Below are 12312 nucleotides of genomic sequence, written 5' to 3'. Positions count from 1 at the left end.
TGCCAGCACTGCCTCTGAGTGGGATGTTTACTTGAACTCAGGGATTCACACTTTCATTGCCAGTCAAGGTTGACATTCTACCACTTGTGCTATACCTTCATTTCTGGCTTTTTGTTGGTTAGAGAAAGGAGTATCTCTTGAATTTGTCTGCCTGAGCTAGCTTTAAAACCACAACTCTCAGATCTCGGCCTCCCGAGTAGCTAAGATTATAGGTGTGAGCCACCAGCACTCAAATCTTCCCACTATTTTCAAATAGTACTTCTAGTAGTTGTCTTTAAAGTTAGGTGGGACAGGGTGCCAAAGAAAACATAATTAGTCTAAATGTCATGTTATTTTTACCTACTGTGAAAACCAACTTGGACAATACTGACGTGATTCTAATTAGGTTATCTAAGTAAAAGCAGTAGAGAATGTGAGAAGGAATTATCTGTATTTTGCATACTGAGGTTTTAACTCAGGACCTTGTGCCCACTAGGCATGTGCTTTACCCCTTGTGCCATCCTCCCAGCCTAACTGGAATATTAGATTTCCAGCTAAGAAAATTTTTGAGTTAATAAATAACATACCAAAAGGTTCTATGAACTGATAAAGTTTTTCACCAACTGAGATAGCCTCTGTATACTGCCGCAGATGATAAAGAATGACTGCTTGGTTATAATACAACATGCTGTTTTCAACATCATCTAATCCATCCATTTCTTCAACAGCTGAGTGGACCTATAAGATAATCAGTGGACAATGTATTCTAACAACTGTAAGGAATAAACAGCAAAGGAATTCATATAAATAAACAGAACACAGGCCAATACTTTTTTTGTGTGTGTGTGCGATTTTCTGGGCCGCCACATGCCAGAAAACCAGCCCACCCCTAAGCTACATCCTCAACATCAAGACAAATCCCCCCTCTCCCATACCCCTCTACCTTCCTTTCAAGACAGTTCTAGGTTGCCCAGCTGTTTTTCCATTCTTAAGCTCAAGTGATTCTCCCTCCTCAGCCTCCAGGGTAGCTGTAACTATAGCCATGTGGCCCAAAGCCTGACTCCAACATTTCCTATTCAGATTGTTTCCAAATTTTCCACAGTACCTCTACACTTCAATTATTTCATTCATTTGTTTTATAGCATAAGATTATGTTAAGTATTTTGAGGGGAAAAGGCAAGGCAGTTCTTTTCCTTACTACTAAGAAGATATCCTTGGAGCTGAGAATATGGTTTCGTGATAGAGCATGCATGAAACATTGGGTTCCATTCCTCAGTATCACATACACAGAAAAAGCCAGAAGAGGTGCTATGGCTCAAGTGGTAAAGTACTAGCCTTGAGTAAGAGAAGCTCAAGAACAGGGTTCAGGCCCTGAGTTCAAGCCGGAGAGGGGTTGGGGGAGGAGAAGGGGGAAGAGGAGAAGGGGGGAAGAGGTGAGGGGAGGAGGAGGAGGAGGAGGAGGAGGAGGAGGAGGAGGAGGAGGAGGAGGAGGAAGAGGAGGAGGAAGAGGAGGAGGAGGAGGAGGAGCAGGGGCAGGAGGGAAGAGATGGAAGGAGGAAGAGGAGGAGGAAGAGGAGGAATCCTTCTTGCTTTAACTGCCAATACTGCTTCTAAATGGGATACTCACTTTCTATCCTGATGAAGTTTTTAATTATTTATTTAGCCTCATGAGTTTTAAGAGACTACAAGTGAGTAGGCAACACTTTATATGATTTTTCCAATATAAAATGGCCAGGCAATGGTGGCTCATATCTGTAATCCTAAATACAAACCTTAAGGATCAAGGTTTGAAACCAGCCAATGTAGGAAAGTGTATGAAACTTTTATCTTCAACTAACTAGCAGAAAACTAGAAGTGGAACTGTGACTCAAAGTAGTAAAGCACTAGTCTGGAGCAGAAAAGCTCAGGGATACCAACCAGGCCTTGATAGAACTGACCAAAAAGAGAAGAAGGAAAAGGAGGAGGAGGAGGAGGGGGAGGAGAGGGAGGAGGGGGAGGGGAAGGAAGAGGGGGAAGGAGGGGGAAGAGGAGGGAGGAAGAAGTTGTTGTTAGGCATGGACCTTGGAGTACGGCTTAAGTGGTATAATGCCAGCCTCACAAGAGCAAAGCTGTGAATTCAAACCCTAATACTTCTCCTGTCCAAAAAAAGTTATGCAATGGCATGGGGATATAACTCAAGTACACCTCAAGTGGTAGAACATTTGCCCAGCAAGTCCAAAGCTCTTGGTTAGATTGCCAGTACCAAGAAAAACACAATAAAACACAAAAGGCATTTAAAAATGCCAGGTGCCAGTGACTTACATCTATAATCCTACTCAAGAGGCAGAGATCAGGAGGATCATAGTTTGAAATCAACCTAGGCAAAAAAGTATTGAGACCCCATCTCAACCTATAGGTGGACACAGTAGTAGATACCTGTCATCCCAGCTATGTGGAAGACAAGAGGCTTGCAGCTTCAGGCCAGCCTAAGCCAAAAAAAAAAAAAAAAAAAGAATGCAAAGCCCCCTCTAAACAGAATGAACTGCACATGGTGAGATACCTTCCAATTTTGGCAGAAAACACAAATAAGGGGATTAATGGCCACTCAAGGCAAAAAGTGAGACCCAATCTCAAAAAAAAAAAAAAAAAAGCAAAACAAGGTAGAGCTGTAGTTTTGTTGGGGCCTGACCTTCATCTCTGAGGCCTGATTCCAGCTCAGCGGCCATTAAAGGGCTTTGGCCAGGCATTCGCTCCTTGCATACCTCTCTTAAGGCATCTCTGTGTACGTGACTCGACTGAGCCCCCCGCAGCTGCGCGGGTCTCGCACGGTTTCCTGCACTTGTCCTGCCCAGTGCCCCAGACCCTCAGTGATAGCACAGCCCTCTTCCTATTGGCTAGCTTCCCAGTTCCCACCTTCTCTTTCCCCAACAGTATATAACTAATTGCCTGACGCAATAAAGAGAGAGATCTGATGTGATTTCATGGTTGACACAGCTCCTGACTCAGTGTGGTTTTTTTCTTCCCCGGTAATTGGGGGAGGGCTGGCTCATCGATACTTACCATCTCGCTCAGCTCTTGGGGACTTCAGGCTGGCCCTGGGTGTCCCTCCCATACCCGTGTTGCTCTACAGTAGCAATATAGTTCAAGATTAGAGTCCTTACCAACAGCCTTGAACAAAAGCGCACAAGGACAGCACCCAGGCCCCAAGTTCAAACCCCATGACCGACCAAAAGAAAAAAAAAAAAAATTAAAGATGGAATCTGAATGACCTTTCTGTCCAGGCTAGCTTTGAAACTACGATCTTCCAGATCACAGCCTCATGAACCACCAGCACCCAGATCAAAACAGAAATCTTAATTATGTTGTCCAAAATCATTTGGCTAAGAAACATATTTTCAAGGTTTGTTCCTGTAATATGAAAGGGAATAAATTAGGCATAGTCATGAATCTCAGCATTCAAGGCTGAGGCAGGAGACTCTCAATTAGAAGCCATTGCAGGCAACCTACAAGATTCTGTAACAAAAATAATAAAAAAGTGTAAGTAACAAAAATATATACATATATACTGACGTATTGGATGGCTATAATCAACTCTAACAGATTTTACTAAAATTGTAATAGTCTATTACTGGTACTAGGCCAGGAGTTTGGCCTAGAGGTAGAGTGCTTGCTTAGCATGCACAAAGACCTGGGTTCGATTCCTCGGTAACACATATATAGAAAAAGCCCAAAGTGGTGCTATGGCTTAAGTGGTAGGGCTCTAGCCTTAAGAAAGCCCAAGGACAGTGCCTAAGCCCTGAGTTCAAACCCCAGGAATGGCAAAAACAAAAAACAAAAAAACAAGAGAGAAAAGCAAAAGTATCTTGCATTTTAAACTAATAACATTTACATATTAAAGTAAGTATTCACATGCATTCCATAATTCCTGGTAGCATATAGAATTAACTGTATAACTCGTAGCACCAGGTAGTTGGCTCACGCCTATAATCCTAAGCTACTCAGGAGGCTGAGATCTGAGGATCAAGGTTCAAAGCCAGTCCAGGCACAAAAGGATCTGAGACTCTTATCTCCAATTAACCTCTAGAAAACCGGAAATGGGGCTTGGCTCAAGGGCAGGGTTGTAGCCTTGAGCTGAAGAGCTCAGGGACAATGCCCAGGCCAGTTCAAGCCCCATGGCCCCCCTCCCCCCCAAAAAAGGAGTAGCTATCTATTAGATTTTTTTGACATTTTTATTTACATTTGGTAGCCCATTTTGTTCCAGTTAATTAAAAATCAAATAGGCAGTGACCCACATGTAACATACCTTATTTCCTGAAATAATAACTTTATGCCAATAAAATTAAAATCATCAGGTAAAAAAATCACATTATTTTTCTTAACTATCTTTTACAGATTAACACTATATAAATTCATTCATTACCTGATTCTTCAGCTGGTTAAGTGTTTGTCTCAAATTATCTGTTGTTGTTTGATTACTTTTAAAAAACTCAGCTACTGCTGTATTCAAAATTATTTTATAATCGTCTTTGTTTATATCTTGTAGACAGGCAAGATGTTGCAGACAGGCATCATAATTTCCAGACTAAAAAGAAAACAAACAAAAAAACACATACACACACACAAAATTGCACACCAGTTTTAAGAATAATACATCATTTTCATTTCCAAATATATTTTATTCATCTTTACCTTACAGATTCTTTTTTGTATGTGTGTCAGTCATGGGACTTGAACTCTGGGCCTGGGCAGTGTCCCTGAGCTCTTCAGCTCAAAGCTACCACTGTACCCCTTAAGCCACAGCGCTACTCCGGGTTTTCTGGTGATTAATTGGAAATAAGAATCTCATGGACTTTACCATGCCCAGGCTGGCTTTCAATCAAGCAAGATCTTCAGATCTCAGCCTCCGGAGTAGCTAGGATTATGTGTGAGCCACTGCCCCCAGCTTCTTACAATTTTTTTTTTTGGGGGGGGGCTAGTCCTGGGGCTTGAATTCAGGGCCTGAGTACTGTCTTTGGACATGTAGCTCAAGGCTGGTGCTTTGCCACTTGAACCACAGCACCACTTTTGGCTTTTTCAGAGTATGTGGTACCCAGGAATTGAATCTAGGGAATCATGCATGCTAGGCAAGCACTCTACCACTAGGCTATGCTACGGCCCCATTACTTTATGAATAGGGGCGATTTCTGCTCAGGGCTCATTTTTGGATTTTAGCACTTTTATGTCTCTGAAGCCAAATAGCAGAAGCATACCACCACGCCCAGCTTGTTGACTGAGATGGAGTCTCTAACTTTCTGGAGTTGGTCTTGAATTAGGATCTTCCTAATCCTTGCCTTCCCTAGTAGCTAAGATTATAGGTTTGAGCCACCAACCTAGGCCAGGATTCTTGTCCTTCCTATATTCTTTTTGTTGTTGTTGGTGGTGGTCCTGGGTTCTAGGTGCTGTCCCTGAGCTTTTCTGCCCAAGGCTAATGCTCTACCACTTTGAGCCACAGCCCTACTTCCAGTTTTTAGGTGGTTAATTAGAAATAAAAGAGTCTCACAACTTTCCCTGCCCAAGCTGGCTTTGAACCATGATCCTCAGATTCCAGCCTCTAAAGTAACTTAGATTATAGGTGTAAGCTACCAACACTGGCCTTCCTTTATTCTTTAGTGCTAGTAAAGGTGAAATTCTCATAAACTTTGAAGTCCAGTTTAAAATACTTTTAAAGACACTGAAGGCACTGGAAAGACTGACCCACCCATTTACAAATCTAAATTTAAAAGACTCAAAAAACAGTATGAAAGTTAAAACATGTTTATGAAAACACAAACTTGCAAATAGCTCAAAGTCCTTCCATTCCTTTCACCATGTTTAAGTTCTAAAATGCTTTTCTTAAATCTTAAAATGAAACCTCTCTAAACTGAATTATTATAGGGCAAAAGATATGAATTCACTGTAGGAAAAGAGACATCATTTACCGAGAAAGCCTGGAAAGCTCCGGTGGACAGCTCCTTCTCCTGATCAGTGATCCCAGAAGACTGGCCTGTCCCTTCATGCTTCTCCATTCCCTGATCTGCAAACATACAAGGTTCATAGTGGATTTTTTTTTCTTTTGGCGGTTGTAGGACTTGAACTCTGGGCCTGGGAGTTGTCCCTAAGCTCTTCAGCTCAAAGCTACTGCCCTACCCCTTGAGTCACAACGCTACTTCCTATTTTCTGGTGGTTAATTGGAGATGCTACTTCTTGTTTTCTGGTGGTTAATTGGAGATAAAAGTTCCCAGGCTGACTCTGAACCGTGATCCTCAGATCTCAGCCTCTAGAGTACCTAGGATTACAGGTGTGGGCCACTGCACCTTATGGTTCATTACATTTTTAAAAGCCAAAGTAGTACAATGAGCTCAGGAACAGTGCCCAAGAGCAAGTTCAAGCCCCATGACCCACAAAAGAATCACTGACTTTCCTGCCCCAGCTAGCTTCGAAACACGATCCTCAGAAATCAGCCTCACAAGTAGCAATTCTTATAAACACAAGCCACGAGCCACCAGTGCCTGGCTTTGCTTTACTTTTCAGATAAGGTCTTGAGTTTATAGCCCAAGTCCTGTGTCAGACCCCAGCCCAGTGTTCCTATGTAGCTGGGATTATAGGCATAAACCTTATTGAGATAGCCTAGATTGATATTGAACAGAGACTAATCTCTATCTTCCAAGTAGCTGGGGTTATAAGCATGAATCACTTTTGCTCAGCTCATTTTAAAATACTGGGCATTCATTTAATGAAACATCCAAGGGACCAAAACTGCTCTAAATGCAGTACATCTAAGAGACGAGAGTCATACACAGAGTTCCAGTACTCATGAAACTAGAGATTCCTCAGGGGAATAGCAATCAAACACAGAACTCCAATCTGAATAATGTTATGCTATCCATTTATGTATCTATGATAGAGTAAAGCTGGGGTGGGAGGTAAGGTTGGTTTCAGTAGAAGTTCTGGGAATCTAAATGATAAGGAAGCAAGCATGGGAAATCTGGAGTAAACAGGACCCCAAATGTAAACTTTCTTGCAGCTTTGCACAAGCACTAGTCCTCTCTGCCACTTCTACAGGCTCCGTTCTAGCTCAACATACTATGTACTTTCCATCCCATACCACTCAGGATTTCTGAGACACTATCACAATAAGAACAGTAGTTAAAATTTATTGGGTACTACGTTTCAGGCAGACTCGAAGCACTTCAGAAAGGCTCAATTCACTGAATCTTCACCTTAATCCTCAATCCACCTATTTTGTAGCCAAATGGATTGAAACAAGGAGCTATAGACCTTTGGCCCAGTTCACCATGCTAGCAGCCATCCTCAAATTCTAGCGGATTTTCCTTCTCATAATGTCCCCAGGGAAGTTTATCATAGCCTGAGGTATCAAAATGAAAAGAGAAGTAAAGACCTCAAAAGACTGCACATTTCCTAGACTTTTTTTTCTTTTTTTTGGCCAATCCTGGGGTTTAACTCAGTCCCTGGGCACTGTTCACGAGCTTCTTTTGATCAAGGCTAGCAGTCTACCACTTGAGCCACAGCGCTACTTTCAGCCTTTTCTGTGTATGTGTACTGAGGAATGGAACCCAGGACGTCATGCTTGCTAGGCAAGCACTCAACCACTAGTCACATTCCATAGCCCCAGCTTCTTTACTTCCTCCTTTTTCAAGTGACTGGGAATGGGTCTTGTTTTGGTCTTTGCTTCTATTAACATAAAACCTCTTTCACCAGGGAGTGAGATTTGAAGCATGTGCCTCTTTACCAGGAGGCACATACATAAATCAGACATTTATTGTTAGTTATTGGAAAGAGTAAAAAATATCACCAGTGGATCACACCACCTATAATCTTAGTTACTTAGGAGCTGAGATCTGAGGACTGTGGTTCAAAGCCAACCTAAGCACTAAAATCCATGGTGTGTGTGTGTGTGTGTGTGTGTGTGTGTGTTTGGGGTTGGGGGTGCCAGGCGTGGGGCTTGAACTCTGGCCATGGGTGCTGCCCTGGGGCTCCTTTTTGCTCAAGGCTAGCACTCCTCCACTTAAGCCACTGCAATACTACTGGCTTTTTCTATGATTTATTGGAGATAACCGTCGCAGACTTTCCTGCCTGGGCTGGCTTCCAACCACAATCCTCAAATCTCAGCCTCCTGGGTAGCTAAGGTTATAGGCATAAGCCACTGACACCAGCTCTGAGAGACTCTTATCTCCAACTAACCATTAGAAAACTGGAATTGGCACAATGTCTCAAAGTGGTAGAGCCATACCCTTAAGTTTTAAAAAAAGCTCAGGCCCAGGCCCAAGGCCTGAGTTCAAGCTCCAAGACTGATCAACAAAAAAATAAATAAAAAATAAAAAGCCGAGCACAGTGGCTCATGCCTATAATCCTAGCTACTCAGGAGGCTGAGATCTGAGGATACCGGTTCAAAGCCAGCCCAGGCACTAAAGTCCGTGAGACTTTTGTATCCAATTAACCACTAGAAAAACAGAAGTGGCACTGTGGCTCAAGGGGTAGACTGCTAGCCTTGAGCTGAAGAGCTCAGGGACAGTGCCCAAACCCAGAGTTCAAGCCCCTAGGGGGGAAAAAAAAGAAAGGAAAAGAAAGAAACATATATCTTATGATATGCTATCTCTTGAAAGCTTTAAATTCTCACTAAACATTCCAACTAACATGGCATACAAATGACTATATCAACATGGAAACTATAGCTTTGAGCTCAAGGATACCCAGGAATCAGTGAAGATAAAATCTGGACTAGTGTCCTTAACCTCTCAACATTGCAGACATTTGCTAGGGAGTTCCCCATAGAGCTCCTATGTTCACTTTCTCCACTTTTCCTTTTTCCTTTTGCAGGTCTGTCCACATGAAGTCAGAGTGGAGTTAGTACTTCATGCTTATAATCCTAGTTACTCTGGAGGCTGAGCTGACAAATATAGTTTGAAGACAGCCCAGTCAGACAAATCCAGGAGAATCTTATCTCCAAATAACCACCAAAAGGCTAGCAAGGGAGGTATGGCTCAAGTGGTTGAGTGCCTAGAGCTCCCACCATGAGTAAAGAAGCTAAGGGACAGCACCTAGGCTCTGAGTTCAAGACCTAATACTGGAAAAAACAAAACACAAAACAAAACATGAAATCAGATTGGGGTGGAAGCTGGTAGAATGCTTCCCCAGTATTCTGTCCCCATGTTCTGTTTCATCTGTTACAAGCCTGCCTCATCCTACATCTCCTAAGATGATTGGGAAGCTCACCCTTCCACATCAGTTTTCTAAGAATGCCCTAGAGAGGCTGGGAATATGGTAGAGTACTTGCCTAGCTAGCATGCATGAAGCCCTGGGTTCAATTCCTCAGTAACATATAAACAGAAAAGCCAGAAGGGGCACTGTGGGTCAAGTGGTAGAGTACTAGCCTTGAGCAAATAAAGCTCAGGGAAAGTGTCCAAGCTCTGAGTTCAAGCCCTAAGACTTCCCCCCCAAAAAAGAATGCCCTTGATAAAGTTCCTTTATCACTCAATAGCCTTTTGATCTCCTTTTCAAGTACAGCTTCATTGGCTATCATTCGTTTCTAGTGTTCTCAAACACCAGAAGCTTGGTAAAAGAGGAGGAAACTAAATTAAAACAATAAATAATACTGCTTGCAGGGAAGGCTGAAGCAGGAGAATCCGCTGAATCCATGAATTCAAGACCAAACTAGGTACCATATTGAGACCTTTTCTCAAAAAAGAATAAATAAGGGGCCGGGAGTTTGGCCTAGTGGTAGAGTGCTTGCCTAACATGCATGAAGACCCGGGTTCGATTCCTCGGTACTACATACATAGAAAAAAGCCAGAAGTGGTGTTATGGCTCAAGTGGTAGAGCTCTAACCTTGAGAAAGCCCAAGGACAGTGCTCAGGCCCTGAGTTCAAGCCCGGAACTGGCAAAAAAAAAAAAAAAAAAAGGAATAAATAAGCTTAAAAGGGCTTTAAATGTAGCTCAATGGGAGGACAGCAGGCTAGTATTTACAAGTATCTGGGTCAAATACCCAGTGTAGCAAAAATTACAGAAAAAAAAAAAAAGCCTACACGATTTGATGTGAAAAAATATCCATGCTGGGCCAGGAGTGTAGCCTAGTGGTCAAATGCTTGCCTAGCATGCACAAAGCCCTGGGTTAGATTTCTTGGTACCACATACACAGAAAAGGCCAGAAGTGGTGCTGTGGCTCAAGTTGCAGAGCAATAACCTTGAGTAAAAAGTGTCCATGGACAGTGCCCAGGCCCTGAGATCAAGCCCCAAGACTGGTACCCCCCCCCAAAAAAAAAAGAGAAAGAAAGAAATCTATAGTCTTGTGAACAAAACCATTGTTTAGAACTTTGGGAAGCCCAGAGCTGGCATATATCAGGAATCAGTGAAGACCTAAACTTCCCCCTTTCAAGAAGATAAAATGATGCAACTTGAACACAGTTCAGTTTTCCCCCTGGCCTGTCTTTAATGAAATACTAAACAAATATTAGTTCCCTTTTCCTTCTGCCACCAAGAGAGAAATCAGCCATTTCTAAATGGGGTTTTGATAAACTGAGTTTCTTCTTTAGGTGAAAGGAACCACATGTGAGACTTTCTAACCTCAGCCACCAGATGGCTTGTATGATCCACTACTACCAGTAGTTTTATTAAAAAACCTTGTTTATGAAAGTACATTACACTTGTGACAGTAACATCAGTTTCTTTTCTTTTTGCCAGTCCTGGGGCTTGAACTTAGGGTGTGGGCTCTGTCCCTGAACTTCTTTTGCTTAAGACTAGCACTCTACCACTTGAACCATGGCACCACCTCCTGTTTTTTGTTTTTTTTTGGTACTGAAGAATCATGCATGCTAAGCAAACACTCTACCACTAAGCCACATTCCCAGACCTAATGTTCCTTTCTTTAGGCCTATCACATCCTTTTTTTTTTTTCCCTCTGGAAAACCTTTCCCTGAATATCATGGCAGCTGTATTTTGGCAACCTGGCTTGCATCCCTACAGTCAGGATTTGGATTGCCTACCTCTACTGGATAACGTATTTTTGGTTAACTTTATTATTTTGCTTAACTCTAAAGGCATTTGCTTGGATAGAAACGAAGTCTTTTGGCTTAAAGAGTATTACAGTTGGGGCCAGAAGTTTGGCCTAGTGGTAGAGTGCTTCCTAGCATGCATGAAGACCTAGGTTTGATTCCTCAGTATCACATACACAGAAAAAGCTGGAAGTGGTGCTGTGGCTCAAGTGGAAGAGCTCTAGCCTTGAGAAAGTCCAAGGCCCTGAGTTCAAGCTCAGGATTGACAAAAAAAAAAAAAAAGAGTATTAAGGTTTGTGAGGCTTTTGCCTCTGAATATCACAAAGGTCAGCCATGTTCTTTAGGCCACAGTAAAAGAACCATCAGACTTAGAGGGGTGAACAGTGCCATATCTTTCAGCAGAGCAGATCACTTTCTGGACAGATAAAGACACATTGTAAAATTCTGTGCACACACAAGAAGTTAGCAGTTACGAGTCGTGAATAAAACATTTAAAAGTAAACCTGACTATAAAGTTAATACCAATCCTTGTAGGCACTTGAGGAGTGTATAAACATACAATAAGGAAAATAAATAAAAGTAGTCCCATTGAGGTATATTTCTTTTTCCTGTTTTTGTTTTTTTTTTCTTTTCCTTGCCGGTCCTGGGGCTTGAAATTTGCTCAAGGCGAACGCTCGCCCACTGGAGCCACAGCGCCACTTCAAGCCGACCTAGTGGGCGTGCCAACTCCCTCCGCGCCCAGGACCGGGCCATGCCGATGCCCGCCCCTCCGTCGCACGCTTCCGCGCCCAGGGCCCCTCCACGCTGGTGCCCGCCGCCCCAAGACGAGCGCCCCACCTGCAAGCTTGTCTGCAGCCATCTTCCCGCCTCGGTTTGGGTTCTTCCCGCGGCCGGGCTGGCCGGGGTCCTGAGACCTCCTCGTCGGACAACTCAGAGCCCAGCCCGGCTCCGGGTTCCCCAGTTCCGGCCTAAGGAGCGGGACGACGGCGAGCTGAGGAAGTGACGGGGAAAGAGTGCCGGTCGTCTAGCAACAGCTACAGCGTCTCCGCCGGAGTAGAGCCAAGGTGCGGGCCACACACAGCTTCCGTCCCACGGTGTCCAGGGGAAGACCACTTCCGGGGCGGGGCCAGCCCCGAGCGCCGACGCCCGGTGTGGGAACAGCGGCTTGACCCCGCCCCGCGTCTGCGTCTCCAGGAGCCCGGATACCGGAAGTTGCGTGTGTGCCCGCCCGTCAAGCCGGATGTGCCGATTCCCTAGTTGGGACTTGGTTGTGTGGGCTGTCTTATGGGGCTTTTGCAAAGTGAGACAGCCCAAGTTGAGGCCCACG

At 43.7% G+C, this 12312-nt stretch overlaps 1 protein-coding gene across 5 annotated transcripts in view; it reads right to left on the bottom strand.

The window, feature by feature from the left end:
- Cnot10 (CCR4-NOT transcription complex subunit 10) overlaps positions 1–12089 on the bottom strand; it is a 51957-nt gene extending 39868 nt beyond the window's left edge. For 3 of the 5 annotated variants that reach the window (XM_090351807.1, XM_090351806.1, XM_090351808.1), the window contains exons 1-4: positions 11823–12089; positions 5916–6010; positions 4379–4540; positions 567–717 (exon numbers count right to left, since the gene is read on the bottom strand). In XM_090351807.1, coding sequence (XP_090207933.1) covers positions 567–717; positions 4379–4540; positions 5916–6010; positions 11823–11844 — 430 coding nt within the window. In that variant the 5' untranslated portion in view covers positions 11845–12089. Of the gene's footprint in view, positions 1–566; positions 718–3227; positions 3293–4378; positions 4541–5915; positions 6011–11822 lie in introns of those variants that run through there. The other 2 variants (XM_090351805.1, XM_090351809.1) reach the window with 2 other exon arrangements.
- Between the last annotated feature and the right edge of the window lie 223 nt (positions 12090–12312).

This window comes from Megascapheus bottae, chromosome 18 (assembly GCF_031878675.1).
Source record: "Megascapheus bottae isolate mThoBot1 chromosome 18, mThoBot2.hap1, whole genome shotgun sequence".
Taxonomy (NCBI): Eukaryota; Metazoa; Chordata; class Mammalia; order Rodentia; family Geomyidae; genus Megascapheus; species Megascapheus bottae.
The sequence above is the reverse complement of the archived record's forward strand: the minus strand, read 5'-3'. Positions and strand labels throughout refer to the sequence as shown.